The sequence below is a fragment of the Notamacropus eugenii genome, chromosome 1, assembly GCF_028372415.1.
Source record: "Notamacropus eugenii isolate mMacEug1 chromosome 1, mMacEug1.pri_v2, whole genome shotgun sequence".
In the NCBI taxonomy this organism is placed as follows: domain Eukaryota; kingdom Metazoa; phylum Chordata; class Mammalia; order Diprotodontia; family Macropodidae; genus Notamacropus; species Notamacropus eugenii.
In genome coordinates this window covers 738,272,365-738,299,772 of record NC_092872.1, presented here as the reverse complement: position 1 = coordinate 738,299,772, position 27,408 = coordinate 738,272,365, and the positions used below count along the sequence as shown (strand labels likewise).

Here is a 27,408-nt window from a genome sequence, read left to right as displayed (position 1 = left end):
AGACTGGCGGAGAGCCCACGGCGCAGCCTCCCGCCCCTATATAAACACACGCATCGCCTCAAATCACATTGAGGAGCTTTTAAAACCACCAGCCCTGAAATCCTGCCTCCTGCTTTATTTCTTCTTTTTTTTTCTCTTTTCCCTCTTTCTCCCTTTCCCCCTCCCCCCTTTCCCTAGCAGCAAGTCCAGAGACGAGAGACACAATCCTGCGGACTGCCTGCCTTTGCTGATTGATACAATAACCCAGCTCGGCTTCTCCACCGCCCGCCCCCCAACCCCACCCCGCCTCGCTCCCTCCCTCCTTCCCTCCCCCCGGCCCGCGCCTCCCTCCTCCGTCTCCTCCTCCCCTCGGGCTCCGGCTCCGGCCCCGGCTCGGACTCGGGCTGCTCTCGGCGTCCGTCTCGTCCGCTCCGCTCCTCACTTCTGGCCGCAGCCGCTGCAGGGGCGCACGAGCAGCTTTAGAGGCTGGGGCACCGCATTAAAGTTTGAACAGATACAGAGTCGGGGGGTAGGTCCCCGCATTTCCCAAACCACCATTTCCCTTCCTCTTCCCCCCCAAAAGTTTTGGGGCTCTCGGGTGATTTTTGGATCTGGGGGAGACATCCCCTCTTTTCCTCCTTAATTAGAATCTGAATTTTTTTCCTCCGAAACTGGAATTAAAAACAAATCCTTTGGCCGAATCGATTGCACTTTAATTTTTCATTTTTGTTTCATCTTTTTTTGCCTTTCTCCCCTGAGCGAGGGTCCGCCGGCCCAAGTTTTCCCAAGTTCACCAAGCGTGGTGCTTGGAGAGAGAGCGGGCGAACTTGAGCGCTTTGTCCTTAGTCCAGTCCCCGCCCCGGCCCCCTCAGCCGCCCCCCACCCTCTATAAAGGAACACAAAACAAAGTTACACTTTGAGTGGCCTCGGGTCTTTTTTTTTTTTAGGCAGGTTTTTCCCCCCTCTAGATCCCCTCAGAGACTTGAGGCTCTTCCTCCCCAGTCTCACCCCCCCCCCCACCTTGCCTTCTCTGCATCTGGGGAGCAAGCAAAGGACCCCACACCGCAGCCCCGTTTCCGGCTCCATCCTTTCCCTTTGCTCCCCTCCCCCACAGCCTCCCCTCCTCTCCCCTCCCTCCCAAGCACTCGGAGCCAGTCAGCGAACCAACCAAAAATATGCTCTTTGAGGGGTTTGATCTGGTCTCGGCTCTGGCCACCTTCGCCGCCTGCCTGGTCTCGGTGACTTTGCTCTTGGCCGTGTCCCAGCAGCTGTGGCAGCTGCGCTGGGCAGCCACCCGGGACAAGAGCTGCAAGCTGCCCATCCCCAAGGGCTCCATGGGCTTCCCCCTGATCGGCGAGACGGGTCACTGGCTGCTCCAGGTAAGGGCGCGCGCGCGAGGGCTCCCCTCCTGTTCCGACCGGTCCTTGCCCTTTGCCGAAGCCCCAGAGTGAGCGCTGTCTCGCCTTGGGGACGGCTGGGCGGTTAGGTTTGGGCTTAGAGGCACTGGGAAGGGAAATTCAGGTTCCTTAGCAGGAGGGCACTGAGGAGCATGCTGGGGGTCATGAAAGAAGGGCAGGCTGAAGGGGCAGCGCAGGTGGGAAAGTGGGAAGAGGTAAGGACAGAATGGAGTTCTGCTGAAGGGGGGCTCTCCTGCAGACTCCAGGCGAGGGGGAAAGGGGAAAAGTGCACGTCCACTTGGCAGTCTTCTGGCAATGTGACGGGAGGTGAAACTGACCACTGGGGAGTCTTACGGGTAGCGAGCCCGGGCGGCTCTGGGATCTGGTGCGGGACGAAAGAGAGTCTCCCTGGCTGTGGGTAGGGGACCGTTCTAGAACCTTAAATCCACTTATCCCCAACTCCTCCAAAAATCATCTGCGGGAGTGGGGCAGGTGTAGAAGGTGGACCCTCATAGATGGGGGACGTGCCTATAAGGCAGTCCAGGTGTGAGTTCTTCAATGGGGAGAGCGTGTGGCTTTTAGATGTGGAAGGGAGACCCCCTAGCCTGAGCTCGTGGTTATTTCCTACCTACCTGACTCTTTGCCTGCTGTGTCTAGTGCCCAGACTGCCGCAGCTGCGGCTGGGCTGGGTCGGGCTGGGCTGGGGGTGCAGAGCGGGCGGAGAGAAAGCAGAGGAGACTCGAGCTAGCCTGCCCAGGAGTACTTGTCTCTTTAAGGAGAGGGCCGGGTCCTGGCAACTGGCTCAAGTTGGCCAGGTAAAGCTCACATTCTGGAGAGAGAGAGAGAGAGAGAGAGAGAGAGAGAGAGAGAGAGAGAGAGAGAGAGAGAGAGGAGAGAGAGAGAGAGAGAGAGAGAGAGAGAGAGTCTGTGTGTCTGTGTGTCTACGTACACGAAAGGAAAAGTGACAAGCTGGGGAAGCCCGAGGCACGCGGCTACCTGTTTGGAAAAGTTTCCTCTATTTATCTTGAAGAAGAAATAGCAGGGTGATGAGGCAAGTTAGGACTGTCCGAGGAAGACCTGTGCAGAGAAGGAAGGGACTGTTGGCCCATGTGTGATCGTGCAGCTCAACGCGTGCTCCCGCCTTAGCCTCAGAAATCCCGCAGCCCCAAAATTCTTTCGGTATCTGGGATTGGGGGGGACAGGCACTGGACCCCGAGGTATTGTGGAGATTAATCGGAATTAACCTGATTAAGTGCTAGACAATAGCCATTGCAACGTGATATCCCCCTGCCCCTAGCTGTCCCTCACTGTGGAGTGAGGAGTGGGAGCTTAACGAGCCAAATAGACGGCTGTGTGGATGGGTGGGGGGCGGGGAGGGAGAGGATTGGGAATGCAGAAGGGAAGCTGACCTGAAACCAAGCAGTGCTTAGATTTCTTCCTATGGCGCTGGAGGAAGGCGGGGAGGGGGATGCTATGCACTCCCTGGTAGTGTCTGGTTAGAAACGGGAAAACCAGCTTGGAATAATAGCCTCTTTGGCCATTCCTCAGGTAGATCAAGTGAGGGAGGAGGTCCAGGGGGGAGGGGAGGAGACCAGCCTTTAAAAGTCCCTAGACCACTTTCGCCCGGTCGGGTCACTCCTTCCGAGGGAGGGGGCCACTCTGCTTGTCTTCCCTATTGCTGTAGCGGGGTGTGTGCGTGCGTGTGTGTATGTGTGTGTGTGTGTGTGTGTGTGTGTGTGCGCGCGCGCGCGCGTGTGTGCTTTAGCGCGTTTGACACAATCCACTCGAGACCGTCAGGGAGGCACAGCAGCTTCTGAGTCGCTCTCCCTCCCACCTGGGCGGCACAGAAAGGGTTAACGGCGGCCGACTGGGATTTTTGGCCGCGAAGTTAGGAAATAAAATTTCAGAACCCACAGAGGCCGCGGCGGCGGGCTCCCTCCGCGGTCTACAGGAACTCCAAATCACATCCCAGACGCTCCTGTTCCCTCCCGCTCTCCTGCCAGGCGCCCCCAGCCCCGCCCGGAGGGGGGAGTCCCGCAAACTGAGAGGGCAAAGGGAGTGCCTGCGGGCCAGGTCCAAGCGAGGGTAGGGGAGGGGGCAGCGGCACCCAAGGGGTTAACGGGTGCCCTGGTGAATCGGAGCTTTATGTTTTTCGGGGCCATTTGTCAGATTTTTACGGGGGTCCCTCTAAGGGCTCTCCCTTTCCACTGAGCGCCATCTAAACAGAGCCCCGAGCTAAAAATACAACATTTTTGTATAAATTGGACTCGCGGCTGGAGTGGCCGCCCCGATGAAAGTCCTCTTTGTGGAGGCAGGCGGTGGAAACGGCGGACAAATAAGTCTTTATTAATGCCACCAAAAGCGCACTTTAATTATAGTTAAGCAGATCAGAGGCGAGGAACTGGGGGGTGGGGGTGAGAAAGGGGGAGAAGGCGCCCTCAGGAAACTCACAGCGCGCTCCAATGCGAGGAAAAAAACAGGGAACCCCCCCTCCCCATGCAGCGTCTCCCTCTTATCAAGGGAGAGCTCTGAAATGAGTCTCTACCCAGGCGATTCCGAGGCAGTGCAGAGTAGATGAGGCAGGAGGGGCGGGGGCCAATAGCCAGAGTCCCTCCCCCAGGGGGTCCCGAAGCTTCGGGCCCCCAACTTCTCCTGGGCCGGTGGCCTGCACGGGGGCCTCGCGAGCTTCCCCAGCTTTCTCTTTCCTCCCGCCCTCGCTCCCCAGACGGCTCCGGCGCGGCGGCGCGGCCTCTCTTCGTCCCTGCGCATAAGGCCATGTGGAAAAGTGATTGAGAAGCCCTGGCTGGGTAGGGAGGCTGCAGCCCAGACTGGAGCCGAGGGTTCTAGAATTGCGTGACTGTGCGGTGTGTGTGTGTGTGACGCGGTGGGGAGTAGATGTGGACGCATGTGAGAGACAGTCACACAGACAGACATACACATATACAGACTTTTTTCTTTGAAAGAAAGAAAAGTGAGGAGGGGGCAGGATGAGGTGGAGAGCTCCCAGGGATTGCGAGGGGTTTGGAGAAAGAAGCTGGACTCGTGTCCTTCTCCTTCCCCCACACTGGGGCCATTGGGTGGGGGTTGGACCCCCAACACGACCACCTCAGTGGGGGAGGAAAGGAAGATAGACAGGTAATTTTCCTCCGGTGACCGGGGCTGAGTGTTAACGGATTGGGGGTAGGGGGAAGGGGAGCCGACGGTGGCCAACGTCACACCGGCAAAGGAACTCTGCTCCCCACGGAGCCCCCCGCCCTTCGGAAATTTTGGTGGGTTTCCTTTCATTCCGAAGCAAACCTGCCCCGCCCCCCCTCCAGGCAACACGGTCGGGGTCGTCCCAATTTACTGCCCGCCACCCCCTACTCCGGGCCCAGACGGCTGGGATCGAGTTACCTGCAGTCCCAGCTCGCTAGCCCCGCACCCCACCTCACCCCGCCCGGTCGCGTAATCGCCCCCTAATTAACCCATAGTCGACAAAACCACTTCTGTGTCTGGCTTCCGCGGCGACCCGGCCCCGCTCCGCCCCCTCCTCAGCCCTCTCCTCCCCTCCTCTGCTCTGTCCCCCAGCAGGGGCTCCACGGTCCGCCCCGTCCCGATTCGCTTCGGATCCGCCTGGGAATCCCGCCCGGCGGCGGCCCCGGAGCCCTAGGGCGGCACGGAACACACTTTTCTATTACGGTTATGTTCTGAAATAAATTTATTTATTATTTCAGTGGCCATAAACCACTCCGAAACCCTGCCGTCCTCCAGAATGCGCCGGCAAGACGGAGGATGACATCATATTAAAATACCGAGAAAAAAATTAAAATTACATACATATACATACATACACATATACATATTTATTTTGCCAAGCACAGAAATTCCCTCTCCCACTCCCCAGCATCACCTCGCTGCCCAGTTAGCGAGCGTCCGCCCCAGGAGGAGGGGACCGTGCGCGGCTATAAATAGGCGCTGGCCATAGGCCATCCGGCGGGGAATCGCCAGCCCGTGGACAGGAGCCTGGAAAGATTTATTCTAAGAGTGGATGAGGCGGGTTGGGTCGGGCCGGGGCTGGGGCTGGGGCGGGGGAGGTGGGGGGGAGGGCAGGGCTTCGGGAGGGGCGGGCCCTTCGGGGTCCCGCTGGGGCTCGCGGCTCTGCACATCGCCCAGTACAGTTTTGAGAGCCGCAGTTAAAAGCCGGGGGCCAGGGGAGGGGGGGTGCAGAGAAAATATTATCCGACTCGGTGCCAACGGGCTGCGCGTCTCCACTTATTACCACGGAGATTACGATGTCTTTTCCAGTTGGTGTTTAAAAAAAATAAAATAAGACGTCAGCGATCGAGAGGAGAGAAGGCCGGGGAGGGCTGTAGGGCAAAAAGCAGTGCTGTTGGAGATCCAGCTGATCCCCTAGTCCCTGAAGGCCAGAAAGGGTTGGGGTGGGGACCGGTGGGGAAGAAGGGTCAGTGGAATTTCTTCCCTCCCCGTCCTCGGCACACTCCATCCAGGAGGATGAACTTGGAGATGGGAAATCTTATATCATACATTTAGTAGCTACTGATCGTGGTCATCACTTAACCCCTCACAGCCTCAGTTTCAGTTTCCTCATCTGTAAAATTAATAACAATATCCAAGGAGCCAAGAACCTAATGAGATAGCATATGTAAAATATTTGGGGAACTTTAAAGAGTTACACAAAGTAGTCTTTGACCCTCTCCCTCGAATTCCTCCACCCCACCCCCAGCGGCGTTATAACGCTTTACCATCTGGGTGATATTGGGCATCACTTTATTTCTAAGGACCTCAGTTTCCTCATTTGTAAAATGTGGGGATTGGATAAGATCTCCGAGGTCCCTTACATCTCTAGATTCATTATACCATCCCTCCCGGTTAGCTTAAAAAAAAAAAGTTTCCCTGATTGACCTGGAAATGACCTGCTGCCTGTCTGTCCCTCCCCCGTGGCCCACCCTTCCCAGGGTTCCTGTTTCCAGTCGTCCCGAAGGGAGAAATATGGCAACGTATTCAAGACCCACTTATTGGGGCGGCCGCTGATCCGAGTGACTGGCGCGGAGAATGTTCGCAAGATCCTCATGGGCGAGCACCACCTGGTGAGCACCGAGTGGCCGTGGAGCACGCGCATGCTCCTGGGCCCTAACACCGTGGCCAACTCGATAGGCGACGTCCATCGAAACAAGAGAAAGGTAAGGCTCTTCACCGGCCTTGGCCTTCCTGGTGGCCAAGCTCGATTTTCCGTTACTTTAGTTTCATTTTCAGTTTTCCAGACCCCTCTCACTTTCCACGCCCCCTTCACTCCTCCCCGGACCAATCATCCAGAGGAAGGCCGATCTCGCTCTGTCTTCTCATCCCCCTCCACCCCACTCCCCCATTGGGGAATGGAAGGCTTGCTACCTTCTCTGGGCCTCAGTTTTCCCTCCAGCAAAACGAAAACTTTGCGTTAAATGGCTTCTGGGGTCCTTTCCATCCTCAGATGGAAGATCTTAGGAGAGTGTGCAGGGGCGCTCTATCCTCTTCCAGTTCAAAATCCCTGGATTCTCTGGGCGGAACCCCCTCCACCATGAGACCCTCTTGGGCCCTTGGCCCCCTCCTTACCTTGCTCCATTGTGGTTCAGGTCCTCCCCTCGCTGTGCCCTGCAAGGAGTGTGGCGGGGCTAGCAGCCCGGGGCACCCTTCTCCCTAGCGCCCTCACTCTGCCGGATAGCGCTCTGGTGATAGGGACACATCATCCCATTCTCTCCCCCCTCCCAACCCCAGTTCAAGCTTCGTGGCGCCCGTTCTCTCCCTCCTCCTGCCCCCTGGCGGTCTGTGGGACCCCAGGCTCTTCCCTCTCCCCTCCCCCAATCGTCTCTACCTCCACAGGAGAGAGGGGGAGCACCGGGGGACCTCCAATGCCTCGGGTGGGGCTGTTTTTGGGGCTTTCGTGTCTCACATAGGGGCTGGGGAGGTGGGGAGTAACAAGGGAGGGGTTCAGGCTAGAGGGGTGGGGAGCACGGGGTGGGGGCAAGCTCGAGGTAGTTGCCCCGTTTCAACGTTCTGTTAGAACCTTGAGACCTGGCTCGGAGGTTCCGAGGGTCCTAAACTCAAAACGCTGCATTCCATCTGAGATTCCATTGAGGAATTTAAAGGGGTGATGCTGGCTTGGGGGTGACAGCGGAGAACCATCCGGGGATCCGGGCCCCTGCGGGCATGCCAGCTCCTGCAGCCAGCCTCAGGGATGTGGGGAGCAGCTCTGAGGTCCCCCTCCCACTTTCCTGGCTGGCCCCAGGGCCCTGACAGGAAAGGGAGAGGAGAGTTTTAGAGTACGGAGTTCCCCAGCCCTCCCTGCCACACTCTCCCGCCTCCTCTCTCCGCAGCCGCCTTAGCGTCTCCCCGGGGTCCGCCCCGTGGCACGTGCTGCTTGAACTGCAGTAACCCCAAAGCTGAGTCCTGAGCGCCGCCCCCAACTTCCTTTCTTAAAGCTGCCAGGGAGACAGACGGCTGGGCACGCCCCCACTTCCCACCTCCACCTCCCAAGTCCCGGGTTCACTGGGTCCTCACCCAAGCTGGGGACAGGCAGCTGGGGAAAGACGCTCTTTCTGTTGGATGTGCAGAGTTTGCGGGTCGGGTCAGGCTTCCTCTCCAACAGGCTCCTAGGTCCGGAGCTGGAAGGGATCTCGGGCACCAGAGCCCAACCTCCCCTCTCACTTCTCGTTCCATGCCTCAGTTTCCTCATCTTCAAAATGAGGGAGTTGAAGGAGTTGTCCTTTGAGGTCCTTAAAGGAATGAGAATGTGAAAGCACGTGAGATATTGTTATTAATAGAACTCAGTTCAATTTAGTTCAACAAGCCCTTATTGAGAGCCTACTGTGTGCTAGGCATTGTAGACAAAAACAAACAAACAAACAAAATGAGACAATCAATCCCTGTCCCCAAGTTCTATTCTAGGAGCTACCCGCATTTTAGGCTTTTGAGTTTTATCGGGCATTTCGTTTCCATCAGTCAACAAGCATTTATTAAGAGAATACTGTGTGTCAGGTGCTAAGGATACAAAGTATACAAGAGGAGATACAGAATCAAGCAACTTCCCTTTGGGGAGGGAGACAACCATGTCTAGATACACTAGCCAGATAGAGACTCGTGGATATACCAGATATTTACTCAGAAAAATGAAAGATTACGGGAGTCAGGGGAGAAAGCGAGGGAGGCCTTTCTTCCTCCTCCTTAATTGTTAATGCTCTGTTGATTGTCTCCAGTTTATTCAGCGTATATCTTGTTTGCACACGATAGTTTGTTGGAATCATGGGATGTCTCTGTGCCTCAGAGAAAATGGGGATTTGGAAAATGGGGATAGCCCTGGTCAGTATCTCCTAGAGTTGTGAGGAACCAAAGAAACCTTTACATGTTTGTAAAGGTCTGCAAACCTTAAGGCTTGCTAGAAGCAACTTTTGTAAGCCTCCAGGGATCTCTGCTGTGGACATTTCCCCAAGGTGACCAAAAGGCAAGATCTACATGTGGCAGTGTCTGCCCACAGGGAGCCTTCAGTCTAGCAGGAGCAAGAGATAGGGGAATCAGGCCCAGGTACACAGATCACAGATCTGGAGCCATATAGAACAAAGATGTGGAATTCTTTTTTTTAAACAGTTAACATTTAATTTTAATCATACTTGTTATGTTTAAATAGTCAGCAATGCATCTTTATTTTTATATCAAAGATAAAGGTTATTTTTAAATTATAAGGATTTCTATGGAACTTGAAGTTGTTGCATTTGTAAGCAAATCCTATTGGGTCTTTGAGTTTTGGGCTTTTCTATTTAAAGCTAGTTGTAAGGATGTGTAATTCATAGGATCCTCAGTGCGGAGCCAGAAGGTATTTCTGAGGCCAGTCCCCTCATTTTAAAGATGAGGGAGTGGAAGTCATTTACCCAGGGTCATGCTTCTGATAAAGAGGAGGGTTAGGGTCGATAAATCCAAGTGATATACTATACTGCTTACTAAGTGAATAAGAGATGGAAATCAAGTACTGAAGGGTGAAGGAGAAGGGGGACCCCACAGGAAATCAGGGACAACTTCCTGGAGAGGAGTGGGCTTTGGGCTGTTGCCCAGTTCTATAGCCTGTTCATCCAATAGTCCTTATGGACTGGTTTATGAAGAGTGCCTTGGGGAATCTTTTTAAGATTCCCCTGGAATAGAATGGCTATCCGTCTTTGCATCTGGAGGGAAACATTTCCTTAAGAGAAGGAATACAGAAAAGGGAAGGGTGGCCGTCCTCTCTAGGAGTTTCCAGAATGGTTAAGGAGCTAAAAACACACCCAGGAAAAATGTACTCTGATCTCTCAGTAGAATGTGGCAAGTGTCTAAGGAAGAATTCAGACCACATATGCTGTCCAAGTTTTGAGGAGGGAGACATCCTCAGAGCTGGGATGCCCTGACCCCTTCCTGTCTTTCTTGGGAAGTTGAGCTTGATGGAAACCTTGAGGGATGATGGGGAAAGGTCGATTTGTTTATCAGGAGTCTCCTTGGACAGGATGCACCTATAAAGGTTTCTGTGCCAGCCTCAGTGTAGATCTAAGACTTCAGGAACCCAACCAACAGGTTGTTGTCATTCAGTTGTGTCTGACTTTGTGACCCCATTTGGGGTTTTCTTGGCAAAGATACTGGAGTGGCTTGCCGTTTCCTTTTCCAGTTCATTTTACAGGTGAAGAAACTAAGGCAAACAGGGTTAAGTGACTTGCGCCAATAGTACGCATCTGAGATTGGGTTTGAACTCAGGTCTTCCTGACTCCAGGTCTTTCGATTTGCGCCCCCTAGCTGCTCAGTTAGCAGGATGCAGACCTTAAAGTCTCAGCTGTGAGGTATGATCAACTTGCTGACTGGTCCACTGGAAAGAGCCTTGCTTAGAATCTAATACTTCCACTTATATCTGTGTGACCTTGGACAAGATGCTTTACTGTGGGCCTCAGTTTTCCCATTAGTAAAGAGGTTGGACAAGGTGGCCCCTGAAGTCTCTTGCAGCTTGAAATCTATGATCCCTGTGAACCACACATCTTGTGAATGGAAAGGCTGGGGTCATAGAATTTGGGAGTGGAAAGAGACTTTAGCAGCCATCCAGTCCTACCCTAGATGGAAAGAATCCACACTAACCTTGGATGGTCCATGGCCAGGCTTAGGTGTCATTTTGTGGCTCTTTAGGGGTCCCTGTGTAACTGGCATCAGGACTCAGTCTGGGGTGGAGTTTGGGCGGATAAAGTGTGGGGAGTTTCTGGTGGGGTGTGGTGAGGCCTCCCTAGTAGAGGCTGAGAGAGTCACTCTTTCCATTGGTACCCGCCTGGGCTCCCAGCTCCGGGAGGTCTGGCCAGATGTTTCACGGACCATTCTTATAGCCACACTGCTTTCCAGGTGTTCTCCTTCAGCGGTCCTGGTGGTCCTGGGACTGGTATGGGCTGTGTTGCTAGGGAGAGTCCTGAATTGAAATTGTGCTTTGCCTCCCACAAGCCCACAAAATCAGGGTGGGGATGACTCTCCTTCCCTTGGACGGGGTAGGGGGATGGGGAGGAAAGCAATGAGGTTGAGTGTCCTGCTAGCAGGGAGGAGAAGGTGTTGGGAAAGGCTTTTTTTAAGCTAAGAGATGGACCATGTCAGTCTTGGAGGAAGGAAAGGGAATAAAACTTTTACATAGCATCACTATGTGCTAGATACTGAACTTTTTTTTTTTAAAACAAGTATGATCTCATTTGATCTTTACTCTAGGAGGGTAGGTACTATTATTATTCATTCCCATTTTACAGATGAGAAGCTGAGAGTCAAATAGGTTATGTCACTAGCTCAGCTACATGCAGTTACTAAATGTCTACTATTGGCTAGATCTGAACTCAGGTCTTCCTGTTCTACCCACTGCATCACCAGCTGTCTTTAAGTCAGTCAAGGCAGTGTGCTTTAGTGGATAGAGATCTGCCCAAAGAGTCAGGAAGACCTGAGGTTCAGTTTTGCCCCTTTGACAGGTGTTGGATGTATGATCCTGGGCCAGTCATTTAACTTTTTGGTGCCTCAAACAACCTTCTGAAACATGGATTTGTAACCTTTCCTCAGTCCTGGATCCTTTTGACAGTCTAGTGAAACCTAGGGACTCCTCAAAAGAATGCTTCTAAATACTGAAATAAAATGTATGACATTGGAGAGGAAATCAAAATGATTGAAATTGAAATTATTGAAAATATTTTTCAAAAGTCCAGAGCCCCACGTTTGGATCCCCTGCCAAGACTCGAAGTCATGTCCCAGAGCATGTGCCAGGATGCATGACCATCATGACCACATGACCCACCAGGAAGGTGATTTCTAGGTCCATCTCTGATGAGAGGACTGTGATGATTAAAAATGTTGGTGAGCTCTAGCTTTTGGGTAACTTGATCATTTTATTAAGAAGGCCAGCAGATTGTTAAGAAGAGGATGGTCATTTGACTGCCTTAGACCAAAGACCACTCATGGCTGTGGGCTCTCACTTTATATGCCCTCGAGGGCTGCCTGATCAGCCCTGACTGGCTAACACAATGGGGAGGTGGCCTATGTTGGAGTACCTGACTGAGGTCACTCAGAGCTTGGACAGAGAGACATCAATTTCCATATCACCTGTCTTGATCATAAGGAGAATCAACATTTCTCCAGGACCTGTCACAGCAGGAAATATACCCATTAGCCCAAACTTACTGTCTGATTAGATCTTGGCTTGGTTTCTGGATAAGGAAGTAGAAAAGGGGGAAAATCTTGGTCCTAATACAATAATGAGTTATTAAGTAGAAGAGAGAAATCGTTGTTTCTCACTGGACCCCTGATCCTAGCCTCCCCCAACCTGTTCCTTTGACTGAATCTGCTTCTTCCTCCCCTCTCTGCCCTCTTCCTTTGCCTCTTCTTTCTTCTTTCTATCTTTCCCCCCCTCCTGTTCCCTTCCCCTCAATCTCTCCTGACACTCTACTGAGCTCAGCCTGAGGGTTCATCTTGCCAGGTGAGTCAGCCCTCCTTACTGAATTCCCTTTTGGTCCATGAATCATGCTGAGGGCTTTTCTTCCTCCTCCTCCTCTGAGTTGCCCCCACTTTGTCATCATCTTTGTTGAGGAGATCCTGGAGCACCCCAGATTGAAGATTCTGGCTTAGTTGCTAGCATGGGCAGGGTGGGAGACCCTGGCACAGAGCCCTGGCATATATCATCGTAGAGACCTTCCATTGGGAGGAACCAAGGGGAAAGGACCAGATCTCTCTGCCTCCCATAACCCAAATCCCTTGATATTTTAGAGCCACAAGTGTCCCACTCCCTCTTTTGACTCATGGCATAACTGTGACCCACACACTGAGCCAAAGGTTGCCCAGGTCAAAGACCTGTCTGGAATGGGATCTGATTTCCTTGGCAGAGCCGGGGCTTCCTCTCCTGGGTCAGCCTCCCTCTCATGTTATAGGAGATCTCAGCTCAACTTTCCTGGGACACCTCTTGTCTCCTTTCTGACTTTCCACTCCTCCCATAGTTCCGTTTCCTCCTATGATTCTCCATTCTGACCCCAGTTTACAGACAAATGCTTTTTGGAAGATGTTTCCGAGGATAATGACTGGTGGAAAGAAGGGGCTGTACTCAATTATAACTGGTAGATTATCTGAGTGGGCCTGGGAGACTGGAGGATTATGAGATACCTTGATCCTAGACAGCCCCTGATCTAAGCCTGCAAATGTCACCGGATCCCTTAGATTTAAGAGTATTTTCAAGAAGATGAGGAACAAAATGAGCTAGTGAGAAGAATTAGGACACTGGAATCTGAGTGAGTCACTGGCCCTCAGTTTCCCCCTCTGGAAAATGGCAGGGTTGGCCCCCAACCTGGCTTGATGTGCCAAGCTATGCCACCTTTGGGTCAGGGAAGGGCCACGTCTCAGCAGAAGGGAGGATGTCCCGGCAGAGGTCCAGGGTCAGCTGACTGCATCTCTCTCCTCAGCCCTGCTAGTAGATACGCTAACAGCCCCTTTGTTTTGCCAACAGAGTTAGTGTCCTTCGCCCACAAAGTTTCTATTTTGCCAGGCATGAGGTGGGCTGGAGGGAGGTCCATCAGCAGGCTGGCTGCCCATGAGCAATTGGGGCCCAGAGATAGCCAGGCAGTGAAGGTCGCCTGGGGAGATGGAGGTGGGGAGGAGACTGAGCTGGGTGCCTGGGAGCAGGAGGAGGAAGGCTGTGTCTGGGTGAGGGGGAGGCTCTGGGGCCCTCTGCTCAGACTTCTTCAGCCTTGAAGTGTGATCAGCCCAAGGCTGGTGTGGTGGTGATTTGTTGATGGCTCTGGGCAGCCTTCACCTTGGGAAACTCCCATCCTCTGGAGACAAAAGGAACCTCACCCATTACACCTATAGAGCAGTGGGAAGGGGGGGGAGGGTGCGCTAGCTTTGAGCCTCTCAGGGTGCCCACTGCCATCCTCATTCTGGGTAAGGAGAAGGAGTCTTCTCTGCCTTTACCTACCAACCACCAACAGACTGAGGCTACTCTGGTCTTGGGCTCCCCAGATTTGGGAGACAGGAGCCAGGGAGACAGAGACCCTCATTCTGCCATGTGCTCCTGGGACCACCTTCACTGAGTCTTTCCCTCTCTTCTTTGGTTTGCTTCTCTGTAAAGTGGGGATGCTGGACTGGGTGAGTCCCTCTCTAGCTCTCTGACTTGTTCCAGGCCTAAATCGGTTGGTGTTCCTCCTTCATCCTCAAATGGTAAGGCCCCTAGCTATAAAGGACATATAGGACCCTAGCTATGAAGATGGAGGGGACTCTAGAGGCCATGGACTCCAACCTCTTAGTGAGGAACTAAGGCCTATGGGGGTAAAAGTCACCCAGAAAGCGCCAGCTGACCTTTGACCCAAGTCCCCTTGTGTCACCTGCTGTCTGCCCTTCAAAGGAGCAATGGCCTGGCCAAGGTCTCCAGGCTGGCAGTGTCAGACCAACTGGGCCCAGGACTCAGGAAGAACTTTTCAGAGACAAGGGCCTTGGGTTTATGAAGTGAGCAAAAGGAGGACAGGCATCACCCACTTCCAGAGGAGGGTTCCTTCCAATACCCACTCCTCAAAAGCATCCCTGGCTTGTAATCCAACAGTGTCCATTGAGTCAGAGGAGCTGAGTTCAAATTCTGGCTCTGAGACTTACCCACTCTGTGATACTGCGCAAGTCACTTCCCACATCTGAGGGATTTGGGCTCGATGACTTCCCAGCTTTAAGATGTAGGACCCTCTGGTTCTGGCTCATGTGAATGAGAAGTCATTCTCTCTCTGACCCTGGGTTTCTTGCCCTGTCCTTGTGTTCCAAGAAAAAAAATGAGTGACTTGGATTCTGTGATCTCCAGGGTCCCTTCCAGCTCCATATTCTCTCGTCCTGTGATCCTAAGACATGGTACCTGTCCTCAGGGATCTTACAGTCCATCTGGGGAAGTCATAATAACTGTAATAATAGCTAATATTGCTACAGCACTTTATAGTGCTCCTAGAAGGCTTGTGGAGCCCTTTCCTACTTCATTTGTCCTTCACCCTAACAGCCCTGTGAGGTAGGTTCTGTCATCACCCTCATTTACAGATGAGTAAACTGAGGCGGACACAGATGAAGGGACTTAACTGGGTCACACAGCTAGTGAGTGTCAGAGGTAGGATTTGGCCCCTGTCTCCCCAGTTGCCCAGTGTGGCTCTCTGTGTACCATGCCACCTTCCTGTGAGAGCATGATGTGGGAGGATCCTGAAGTAACCAGGGAGGCCTTTCTGGAGGGAGTGACCTTTGAAGGTTCCTTAGCCTGAGGATCTGAGCTGGGATTGATCAGGAGAGGAGGTCAAGCAGATTCTATGAGACAGCTGAGTCCCGAACAGGAGTAAAATGTCAGCCAGTGGGAGAAGTGAGTTTCTTCCCACCTCCCCCAACCCATTTCCTTCCCCTGTCTACTCTTATCTGATTTGAATATAAAACATACACCTTTACCTCAGCCTGCCTGGGGTGGCAGTTGTACACTTCTCATTCCAAGTGGTTTGGCCATCCCTGGGCCACAGCCCCCTGGGTCCAATCCTGTTCTCATACTGTCGACTGTGAGTCATTGGCTCTAGAGAACCGTCTCCATCCAGGACATTCTCTTCTGTCTGTCCCGCCCCTTCCCCCCTTCCCCCCCCCCCCCCCGTTGTGGTTCTGCTGGACCTGGGAGACTGGAGTCCAGCCTTGCTCTGCCCCCAATCCCCCAGAACCCCCTTAGGTATAGCCCTGATCTGAGGCCCAGAGAATGCACAGGAGGAGACCTGGCTAGACAGGCTCTGGATTAGGCATGGCAGGACCTGGGTTCGAATACCAACTCTGCTGCTGAACATCCCTGTGTCCTTGGGTTATCACTGACTCTGTGGAACACAGTTCCATTCTCTGTCCAGTAAAGGGCTTAGGTTAGCTGATCTCCAAGATCATCTGCCTTCTGGTTCTGATCCAGTTTGGGCACCTTCACTCATGCAGTGTGAATGTTTGTGAGAGACAGTTGTAGAGCATGATGCCCATTGCATAGGTAGGGAAAATGAGGGAAAGGAAGGAAGAAAGAAAGAAAGGAAGATAGAAAGGAAGAACAGGATTTTCTCCAAGGTCATGGAGGTGGCTAGGACTTTCCTTCAAATTCTGTCTCAGACTCTTTACTAGCTGTGTGACCTTGGTCTATTTAGTTGACATTTCTGTCCCTTACTTTCCTCTTACAGTGAAGACATTGAACTCTGACCTCTAAGTCTGTGATTCTATGAGTCTAGGATCTAGCTTGTCTTCCTCCACCTGCATTGTACAGGTGAGAAAACTGAGACTCAGAACGAGGCAGTGATTTATCATGGTCACACAGAGTTGCCGCTAGCAGAAGTGGGGTTCTGCCTGATGGGACCTGGCACCCCCTGACTGTCCCCTTCCCTTCATCTTTCACCCAGCCTCCTGGAAGCGATGTGCCTCTAGCATCCTTTCCCAGAGGACCTTCTCTGTGCCCTCCTCCCATAACCCTCTTATCTGATTTGAGTATAATATAACCAGCTCAGGGCCTGGGCTCATTCTCTGTCTCATTTGCATTTGAAGTACTTTGCAGGGTAGGAGGAGGGAATTCAGGGGAAGCTAAGAGGGGAACATTGAGGGTGGGATGGGGAGCACTAGGTATGACCATAGATTTGGGCACCAGTCATCCTTAGGAATCCCACAGGAAAAGGGGCAGGCAGGTCAGGCTCCTGAGGTTTGCCCAGCTACTGACCCTAGGGTAGCTGATTCAGACTGAGGCTTCCCATTGCCAAAAAGCCAGGCCTTGGGTTCAGACCAGACCTCCCTTGGGTGTGGTTCTTTTCAAGAAGGGCTGGGCCTTTCCAAGCCATTGATGGTTCTAAGAAATGTGGAGGTTGGTTAACACTGGGCAGGGAGCCCTAGAGATCTCCAAGGGCCAGGAGTCTCCCAGATAACTTGGCTTGGAACATCAACTTAGTGGCATCAACATACAGAGGTCACTGAGGCTGAATTTTAGAACTGGGAGCTATGTCAGAGGTCAAATCCAACTTCCTCCTTTGACAGAGGAGGATATGGAAACCCATGGTAGGGCAGTGACTTGCCCAAGGTCCTACAGTCAGTTAGCAGCCTTTGGATTAGGACCTAGGTGTCTTGTCTCCTACCTGGCCTAGGGCTCCTCCTGTCCTGGTATACAGTGAGGACTCAAGATATCCCTGTCCTGTTTGAAACAGTTCAAAGAGGACCAGGGGCTTAGATTCTGTGTTTTCTAGGGTCCCTTTCAGCTCTACCTTCTCATCCTATGAACCTAAGAAATGGTCCCTATCTCAGTGTTCTATTTCTGTCTCTCTGTCTTTCTCTGGGTCTCTGTCTCTTTTTGCCTCTCTCTTTTCTCTCTCTGGGTCTCTATCTTTGTGTCTGTCTGTCTCTGCCTCTCTCTGGGTCTCTGTCTCCCTCTAACCCTTGCCTGCCTGCCCCCCTCCAACCTTCCCCAGAGGAGCACCAGTATATAATACTCCTTGCCTAACAAGGGCCTGACCCCTTTCAAGGTTCAGCCCACTGATTATCCTTCCTCCCATTACCCACCAGAAATAAACTCCAGCCCTAGATGCCCTGCCCTGAAGGAGTCCAGCCAGGTAGGGGATGTGTATAGGTCCTGGGGACTGCTCTGGTCTCCCCCTACACTGGTGGCCCTGGGTGCCTTTCTTCCCAAGCTTCCTTGGAGAGGAGAGATTCATCTGGTCATCACTATGGGGAAGCAGGTACTTGGGGAGGGGGAGTACTGAGGAAAAGGAAAACCGAGCAGGGGCAGGGAGATCATACTGTTTGGGGTGGGAGAGGGGATAGCTAAGGGAGAATGAGGCTTTGAGTCACTGCATGCCCAGAACTGTGCTCCAGGCAGCAGGAATCCTGGGAAGTTCTTCCCAATAACCCTCTGATTACTGCATGGACTAAACTGGATTCTAGGGCTCTTCCTGGACAACTTTTGGAGGTGATGTCACGACACAGAAGCCAGGAGCCCTGGGCTCATCTCAACTTGGGTCCGTGCTGGTAGCCTGAGGGAAGTTCCTGCTCTCCTCTGGGCCTCGGTTCCATCCTCTGGGAAAGGAGGGTCTCTGGAAGGATTCCATGTACTTGGCTCTGGCCTGAGATAAAAATGAGACATTTTGTTGGGTTGGTCCCATCCCATTCTGAACTATGATATCTATGAGGAATGACGGTATCATATGTAATATTTGTGATCCCATATATAGAATCATATGTTCTACTTATGATCATAATACATCACATTTCTATAGTACTTTCTTCCCAAGAGATCTGGGAGGTAGAAAAATCAATTATAACTAGCCCCATTTTACAGAGGAAGACATTGAGACCCATTGGGATCCTAGATCCAGAAGGAATCTTGGAGGCCATCAAATCCAAGCCCCTAGTTCCATAGGTCATACATGGAAAAAGTAGGATTTGAACTCAGGACTTTTGACCTTTGAGCCAGTGATTTGGACACTGTTCCATCCATACTGACTCCCAGATCTTGGGTCTTAGACCTGAGGAACATAGGAAGCTGGTCAGGCACATTGAGATTTCCAGTGTGGAGCATCCTCTAGACCAGGGATGGGGGAGGGGGATAAGAAGCCCATGGAGGTTGCATGTGAGGAGGAGCCATAGAGTCATTTTGGGACAATGATAGATAAAAATGGGAGTCATTCTCTGCAGCCAGCCTGGGAGGTGGTAGTTGGTGGACCTGCTTCTGGCTTCCTGTCAAGGTGACCTTAGTGGGTGCGTACTTTCCCTTGACAGGTGGAGAGAAGGAGGCCACAACAGGCTGAACTTTAGACACTCCAGCCAATGCTCTTGGGACCTAGCCTGGTTCAGCTAGGTGGGCTGGAGATGAGAACTCTGGCTTCTGGCCCAGCTCCTCCATCTGGCCATGCAGACAGACTCCTCCCCAGCTCCCAAAGCCCCCCCTGTTTCTTCTTCTCTTACCTCCCAGGTAGCCCTGTCTGAGCCCCTATCACCCATGAATCACTCTTTCTTGTGCGCTGGGCAAGCTATCTCCAGCCAAGGTCTCCGGTTTTAGCATCCTGCCTTGCCCCCACCCTAGCACCTCCAGTGCCAGACTGGGTGCCCTTGTCAGCAATTAGGTAGTCACTCGGCCCTGCCCAGTGGCACCAGTGGCACCCTGGGTTGGTGCCTTTATCAGTAGGACAAGAATTCATCTCTCCAGCAGGGAAAAGAGTCAAGGATCTGGGTTCCAATCCCAATCCTCCCCTAATTTCCTCAGAGTTCAGGTGGGTTAAAAACACCTGGAGACCTGTCTCCTCTGGACCCTCAGACAGGAAAGATTAGGGATAGACAGAGGGAGATTTCTATGTGCCTGACTTCATTCATCTCTGGAATGAGTTACTGAGGCCAGCTATGAAATCCTCCTTCTGAGGTGAGCACATAGTGGGGGAAGGGGCAGGGGAGGGGAGAGACACTGGGGGAAGTAGAAAGCTTGGAGGCAGGGGCAAGTCAAGATGACATCTCCCTGTCCCTTCCTAACACTGACGGCCACTTCCAGTTTCCTGTCCCCAGTGGGAGCAGAACCCTAACACCCACCCCCCTTCAGCCTGTGCTGAGCCATCACTCTCCTGACTCTTTCCCCCCCTCCTTCCCTCCCACCTCCACAGCCACCAGGGATTTCAGTATGAAAGTGCTATTGTGAGGCCTGGCCGGGCCATGGAAGGGCCAGGGCTGTTATTTCAGCAAACCCTCTGGGCCCACGTCCCGGCCATTAGCCATGCACGTCTCCGGCCAGGAAAATGTTACCTTCTCCTCCTCCAGCTGACTGCAGGGGAAATTCTCAAATTTACAGTTTGTGAGGTTGTTATGTTTGGGGGGGCTCAGCAGCACTGCCTGGGCACCAGCCCCCATGTGTGCGTGCGTGCGGTTGGAGTTCTGGGGGCAGCAGGCCTCAGGAGAGAGATTTTCCCCCTTCCTAGGCCATGGCCCACGTCTCCCTGCCTCTGCTGCTGACCTTAGTTTGTCGCTTCTTCTACCAGCTTGTTTCATCCCCCACCCCCCTCCTGCTGGGGGGGGGGGGGGCGCAGAGTGGGGGATTGGTAGGACATAGGCAGGGCTGGGTAAGGCATCCACAAATAAACAAACAGCCCCTCATCTCCTCTACTCCATGGGCGGGCAACAAACTGCCTGCAAAAATGTGTGGGGAGCTGACAGGGGAGAGAGGGGACTGGGGTGGGGGGACCTTGGGGAGCCAATCAGGAGGGAAGAGGGGAGGGGAGGTGGAAACAGGGAGTCTAGCCATTGCCAAGAGCAGCTGGGAAAGACAGAAGGGATTAAAAAGGCATCTTGTCTAGGGTTTGGCGACACCCTTTTGATTGGATTAGAGAGTCCTGGAGGTTGAAGGTCATATTGTTCATCTCTCTGTCTCTTGGAGTTGGAAAGAAATTTAGAGGTCATCCAGTCCAGTCCCCCTTTCATTTTACAGACAAGGAAACTGAGGCACAAGGAGTTTAAAGTACTTGCCTAAGGTCACAATGGGAGTAAGTAACTGAGCTGAGGTTTCCAAGGAGCCCTCTCCCACACCCATTCAATTCAATAAGTATTTATTAATATATTAATAATAATGTATTACGTGCTAAGCAGTGGGGATACAGAAAGAGGCCAAAGGGAGTCTCTGCCCTCAAGGAGCTCCCAATCTCATGGGATTTAAGTATCCCATCAACCCTATGGCTGCCACTTTGAGTTCCCCTCTCCTAGGTTCCCTACCAAGCTGACCGTTAGGAATGTTGTAAGATGTGCTCCCCAAACTTGCTTCCCTAAGCTAGTCTCGTAGTCCTGTGCTTGTTGTCATTTACAAAGCGTTCGATGGACATTGTCTCACGTGAACCTTGCCGCAGCCCTAGGAGGCAGATGCCCTGGGTATCAGCATCTGTGTTTTGTAGGTAAGGAACTGAGGCTCAGAGCTGTGCGATGACTTGTTTATGGTCATCCTGCTAGTCAATGTCACAGGGGAGATGCTAGGTCTTCCTAATGCCATTCCAATTGCAATGCCTTCTCCTTGAAGTGGACCCCAAATATCAGCCTAGATTCACTGTGGGATCAGAAGGCTTTAATTAAATCTGGGCCCAGGACACTCTGCCCAATTGATTCACTTTCACAGGTCTCAGTCACAGAGCTGGCACGAGAGCACATCCTCTGGACCCCAGGCCTCTCAGAACAGCCATTAATCATCATGGCGGCATTGCCTTCAAGGCCCAGGCTGTACCCTAGGGTAGAAGGTAGACTTGCCAAGAGTAGGGCCTTAAGAAGTTCAGCTCTGTGTACATATGACAGTGCCTAAGTCTGTGCCTGAAATTAGTTACTAAAGGCTTATTGAACTGAATACAAAGATGAGCTAAGACACATTTCCTGCCTTTATTTCCTGCCTTTCAGGAGTTTGTGGTCTAATGGGAGGCTTAAACATAGATAGGCCACCATAGATGGCACAATGGATAAGAATCCTGGGTCTGAAGTCAGGAAGACCTCAGATACTTCCTACCTGTGTGGTCCTGGGCAAGTCACCTCACCCTGTTTACCTCAGTTTCCTCATCTGTAAAATGAGCTGGGGAAGGAGTTGGCAAACCCCTCCAGTATCTCTGCCAGAAAACCCCAGATGGAGTCATAAAGAGTCAGATGTGACTGAAATGACTGAACAACATGACAGACAGGGACACATAGAAGGACAGAGGGGGAATCCACATAAAAGCTTAGGAGACATGAGCAGAGCCTCTAGTTGTGTCTTGTTGGGGCCATCAGGGAACAGGAATAAGTTCTGTTGGTCAGCCAACAGAGAAGCATTTATTGAGTGCCTGCACCTTGCTGGGTACCCAGCTAGGAATTGAGCGTACCAAGACAAAAGTGAACCAGCTCCTCCCCTCAAGGGACTTACAACATATTGGAGAGGATAACATGTCTGATTCTGTATATGACTTGGACTGAATGAACATAGAGAACTTGGGTTGGGGGAGCTCTGGGTGCTGAGAAAACCAGAAAAGGCTTCATGAAGGTGGGTCTTGAGCCAAGACTCGAGACTCTCCTTCCTGGAGGTATAAGAAGCCCAGGTGGCAAGACAGTGCATTCTGGGCATGGAGGACTACTGATGCCAAGGCCCTGAAGTAGGAGATGGAGGGTGTGTGTGTGTGGAGCAGGGAGTAAAGTCTTAGGAGCCCAGAAAGGTAGGAAGGGACTTGCCAGGTGGTCAAGTTTCCGGATCTCTCCTCTTCTGTAGGTTTTCTCTAAGATCTTCAGCCATGAAGCCTTGGAAACGTATCTACCCAAAATCCAACTGGTGATCCAAGACACCCTGAGGGCCTGGAGCAGCAACCCCGATGCCATCAATGTCTACCAGGAGGCCCAGAAACTCACCTTCCGTATGGCCATCCGTGTCCTTCTGGGTTTCAGCATCCCCGAGGAGGATCTTACCCACCTCTTTGAGGTCTACCAGAAGTTTGTGGAGAATGTCTTCTCCCTGCCCGTTGACCTCCCTTTCAGTGGCTATCGTCGGGTGAGTCCAACCCCTTGGTCCTGAGCACCGTCTCAGAGCAAGGGCCCTCATACTGGGCATTGAGGCCAGGGAGCAAGTGAGGAGTGAGCAGGGTCCCCACTTTCAGGGAGCCCCTAGTCTAAGGGGCAGGACTGTTGGTGCCATTTCAGAATGACTCATTTGAGGGATGGCAGAAACTTTGGTCTGAGAAGTAAGACTGCTCCCCACAGAAGGATCTTATGTCCTAAGACAGTTACAGGGGCATACCTATTCAGGACATGCAGAGGACAGAGAAGAAACCTGAAATAATGGAGTGGGTTAGGATTGGAAGTTGAGGGTCTTCTGGGCATTTCTGAGGGAGAGAAATCTGGATCCTGTGAGGAAAGTGTGTGCCAAGAAAGGATCTCCTTCTGAGAAAGCTGGGCATGAGAGTCCTTAGAAGGTGAGACTGGGGCAAAGATAGACTGGACTCCCCTTAAACCCCCAGGCCCTTAGCTGCAGGCATCATTGCACTGTCCCCTTGCTACCTTCCCACAACCTTGTCTCAGGGGCAATTGGAGGACCTTGGGCTCCCTTCTCATTTTCCTGGTGCTGCCTGCATTCCTGAAGACTTCTCTTCCCTTGTAGGGCATCCAAGCCCGGCAAACCCTACAGAAAGGACTGGAGAAGGCGATCCGCGAGAAACTGCAGAACACGCAGGGCAAGGATTACTCGGACGCCCTGGACCTCCTCATTGAGAGCAGCAGAGAGCATGGCAAGGAGATGACTATGCAAGAGCTGAAGGTGGGTCTGGGAGGGGCCTCGAAGGCAATCGATCCCAGGTCTCTCATCTGACAGCAGGGGAAACTGAACCTCAGAGGGCAGAAGGGACTCGCCCTTTGATATACTAGGATCACATCATGTCAGAGGGTGGCAGAGTGACATTCAGTTTTACAGATAAGGAAACTGACACACAGAGGCTTCAATTTCAAAGTGATTTTCTAGGATCAAGTAGCTGGGAAGCATTTGAAGCGGGATTTGAACTCATGTCTTACAGAGGAGATAGTCAAGGCTCTGGGGAGGTTTGAGTGAGTTGTTGGCACCAGGCAGGAAGAAAACAGTTGGGGTGAGACATGTCTGAGTGCAAGGGTCTGCTGCCCTTTCCCCGAAGGTGCCTTAGGGACAGCGCAGGGGCCAGAAGAGGGGGTTCTGGGTAGTGCCTGCTCAGTGGATCCTTGCGCTGACCACTCCCTCCATACCCACTGCAGGATGGGACCTTGGAGCTAATCTTTGCAGCTTATGCCACCACGGCCAGTGCCAGTACCTCCCTGATCATGCAGCTGCTGAAGCACCCCAACGTGCTGGAGAAACTGAGGGAGGAGCTGCGAGCCAATGGTATCCTGAACAATGGCTGCATGTGCGAGGGTGCCCTGAGGCTGGACACCCTCATTGGCCTGCGCTACCTGGACTGTGTCATCAAGGAGGTCATGCGCCTCTTCACACCCATCTCTGGTGGCTATCGGACTGTACTGCAGACTTTCGAGCTAGATGTGAGTGTGGGCTATCAGGGGAGAAGCCAGGGAAGCCCCTGGTCTGATAGGAAGACACAGGGATCTGCTGGTCAGTTTTTAAGGCTCCTCTGATCACTTGGCTGCCCATGTCTCTCTTAGATCCATTCTCAATGACTTTCCCCATTTGTTCTTATCCTTCTGCAGGGCTTTCAGATCCCCAAGGGGTGGAGCGTGATGTACAGTATCCGGGACACCCATGACACGGCGCCGGTCTTCAAGGACGTTGATGTGTTTGACCCTGACCGCTTCAGCCAGGCTCGGAGTGAAGACAAGGACGGCCGCTTCCACTACCTCCCCTTCGGTGGTGGCGTCCGCATGTGCCTGGGCAAACATCTGGCCAAGCTCTTCCTGAAGGTGCTGGTGGTGGAGCTGGCTAGCACCAGTCGATTCGAGTTGGCCAGCCGGACATTCCCTCGGATCTCCCTGGTCCCTGTCCTCCACCCCGTGGATGGCCTCAGCGTCAAGTTCTTCGGACTGGACTCCAACCAGAACAAGATCCTCACCGAGACGGAGGCCATGCTGGGGGCCACTGTCTAATAGGGCTCCCTAGTGATGTGCTCCCCCCACCCACCTCAGCGTTCCCATAGCTTAGGGTGGGGGGAGCCAGTAAAGGAATGGGGGGGGTAACAAGGAAACCTGTGTCAGTGTGGGGGGGACTCTGGAAGCAAAGAGAAAAGGCTGAGGGGGGAGGAGAGAGGATCCAAGAGCTTTTCTCTCCTTCCCTTTCGTGACTCACGCCCTCTGACCAATACCCAAGGGTCATCCCCACAATGTGGGACTGGGAGGAGGGTCTGTCCCTTTAGTTTGGAGCAAGGGGTTGCTTTCCCTTCTCTGACTCCCCTCCCCTTTCCCTAGTCCCCCCAGCCCAGCCGCTCATTCCTCCCTGCATGGGGTGGAATTGCTTGGTGCAGGCTGTGATCTGCTGGTGACCCGCATGCCCTTTACAGTGTTAAACGTGTGGTGTTAACAGTGTTTTGTTGATGTTGTTTCCCAGTTTCCCCCTTGCCCCCCACAATGCCCCATTTGATCTCTGTTCTCCTCCTTTGGGTTGGGGTGAGGAGTCTCAATCGCAGGGAAGGGAGCCCCCCACTTTGCTTATTTTCCACCCCCAACCCCAACTCTACCCCCACCTCTTGCCACTGCTCAGACCAGGCCTTGAACCCCTCAGAACCTCCCCAGATTTGGGGGTTATCCTGCAGCAAGGCATTCTGGGTGATGGCCTGGGGGTGGTGCGTCCCATTAGAGACTCTCACTGCCACTTTGGACATTTGAAATCACCTGTTGCTGCTACTCAATACTCTCTCTTCCCCACTCCTCCACTTGCCCCCCCCCATCACCTGCGCCCCCCCGCCATTTTGCCCCTCCCCCCCGCACCGGCATCAACCCTGGAAACGCAGGGTGAGCACACTCAGCTTCATTATCCCCATCTATCAACCTTGAGCCAGACTCCCCTCCCCATGCCCACCCCCTGCCACTGAGAGCACTTGAGCTAATAAGCCCCTCCCCACCCCTTGCCCTTATATTTATTAATCAGTCCCAGGAAGCCAAGAATTTGCAGGACTTCCTCCTGGAGGAGACGGCTGTCTTCTCCACTGTCCCTGCATCCCAACCATTGCCCTATTCTTAAGGATCTTCTGAGAGGAAGGAGGAGGGAAGGATGATTTCCCCCAGGCCCTGGCTCCCTGATCCACTATATGACAGGCTTCCCTAGGTCAGAGCCTTCTTATGGTCTGACCATAGTGCTTCTTGCTGCAGATGGAGTGTACATGCTTAGGCAGGGAAGTGACCCGTTGCCACGAACCCTTCTCCCAGGAAAGCCAACCCTCTAAGGAATCGAAGGCCACTTTGACCTTGTGCCCTGACCTAAGTCCCTTTTCTCCCCTCCTCTCTCTGTGTGGATGGATGGATTAGGAGTGGAGGGGATGAGATAGGGTCGGTTTCTTTCGAGAGGAAGCTAAGACTTGCTCCCTACCCTGTCTTTCTGCAAACTTCTCCAGTCTCTCCGGTCCATATTTCCTTGATTCTACTGGCCCATCAGCCTCTGCTTCAGGAGGGGAAGACAAAGAGGGAGGAGGAGAAAGACTCAAACCCCCTTTTCTTTGAGTCTGACTTCAAGCCTTCCTGCTAGAGTCTCCCTACTGCCAAATGCAGAGATGGAAGGGAGCTCTGAGAAACAGCTACTAAATGGGGGTTCAGGGCCCCCAGTAGTGGGATTGGGTTCTCCCTTTCTCCAGGCCCTGCTGTTTCTCTGCATCTGAAGAGAAGGAGATGGTGGTTCTGGTACAAAGGTACCTCTCACTTTCCTGTGGGTGAGGTTCTAAGAAGTCAGGCCTGAGAAGAAGGGATGCCCAGAACAAAGCAGGGCATTGCTCACTGGGCTTCCCCTCCTGCTCCCAACACCCACTTTGTCCAGCCCCTTTCCACCCCATCCCATTCTCCTTCAGCTCAGTAAACCATGGGTTCAAAGTCTTAGAACCCTAGGGCAGGGTCATCTTGAAGAATGCCATTCTGGGTAACATGAGGCAAATCAGCCAGGACTTGGGGGTGCACCTCTATCTTTCAGGAGATTTTGGAGAAGGGCTGGGGGATTCTTCAAAGAGATTGGTGGGCAGAGGGTTAGGAGGGTGGCTGGTAGGAACCAGAGGCCTGGTGCAAATGCAGAGAGGAGCCAGGAAGGAAGGACAAGGACTCGATCCCTAAAGCACCTAAACTGAAAGATAGAAAAAAAAGTGGACCCAAGGCACTTGGTTTGATGGGCTGGTTTCAGTTTTAAGCCAGAAGCATCCATCTATTAGGAACTCTATCACATGCCCAGATGTGTGTACACACAAGCATCTCCAGATGTGTGTCTGTGTCTTTTAGCACTAGATTTAGATGGGGGCATCTTAACTAATAAAGCCCCCCACCCCCACACACGAGGCCACACCTGCAGTGGGTTTGCGGAATAAAGCACTTTTGATGTTGGGGCCCTGGTGGTGGCGCCCCCTGCACCATCCCAACCCTGCCCAATTTGCTATAATATTATTTTATACACACAAAAAACACAATTTTTTTGGTTGCAGAAATGTTATAATTTGTTTTTTTGTCTGTCTATAAACTATTATAAGTACTATTTTTGTTAGAATTCAAAATAGATATTTAGTATAAAGGGTTTTTTTTGCTGTTAAATATTTGTTATTTAGTAAAATATGACCCCCTGCCCCCATTATTGTAAACGTGGTTCAAAAATATGAATATGTTTTTATCGCGATCGGTTTTTTTAATATTGAGCAAAGCGCGCACTGTGTTTTTGCGGTATTTTTCTTTTGGTCATTGTTATGGAGCTGGTGCTGTGTGTGTGAGTGTGTTCTCTGTTGTGTGGTTTTTAATATGTGTATAATATTTCGTGTGGCATATTAAAAATGAATGTTGTGAGACTTGTGATCTCAAACATAATCCATGTGGCTATTTTATAGACTTCCATAATAAAAAGAGCGGACTCTGCCTGACCTTC

At 52.4% G+C, this 27,408-nt stretch overlaps 1 protein-coding gene and 1 long non-coding RNA gene across 2 annotated transcripts; one reads left to right on the top strand and one right to left on the bottom strand.

Annotated features, from left to right (window-relative positions):
- CYP26B1 (cytochrome P450 family 26 subfamily B member 1) lies at positions 1-27,408 on the top strand. The gene is made up of 6 exons (XM_072608869.1): positions 1-1,358; positions 6,332-6,556; positions 22,111-22,386; positions 22,993-23,148; positions 23,613-23,894; positions 24,060-27,408. The coding sequence occupies exons 1-6, from the start codon at positions 1,155-1,157 to the stop codon at positions 24,450-24,452; spliced, it is 1,536 nt and encodes a 511-aa protein (XP_072464970.1). The 5' UTR covers positions 1-1,154; the 3' UTR covers positions 24,453-27,408.
- On the bottom strand, positions 5,056-6,334 carry LOC140505165 (uncharacterized). Its single transcript, XR_011967463.1, has 2 exons — positions 5,901-6,334; positions 5,056-5,722 (listed from the first exon to the last, which is right to left on the bottom strand). It is a non-coding gene; the product is annotated as an uncharacterized lncRNA (long non-coding RNA).

Excerpts from the sequence above, each read along its gene's own strand:
- CYP26B1 (XM_072608869.1), top strand. The coding sequence starts at position 1,155 with ATGCTCTTTGAGGGGTTTGATCTGGTCTCGGCTCTGGCCACCTTCGCC. Across the intron at positions 6,557-22,110 it reads TCCATCGAAACAAGAGAAAG|GTTTTCTCTAAGATCTTCAG; the intron begins GTAAGGCTCTTC and ends CCTCTTCTGTAG. Across the intron at positions 22,387-22,992 it reads CTTTCAGTGGCTATCGTCGG|GGCATCCAAGCCCGGCAAAC; the intron begins GTGAGTCCAACC and ends CTTCCCTTGTAG.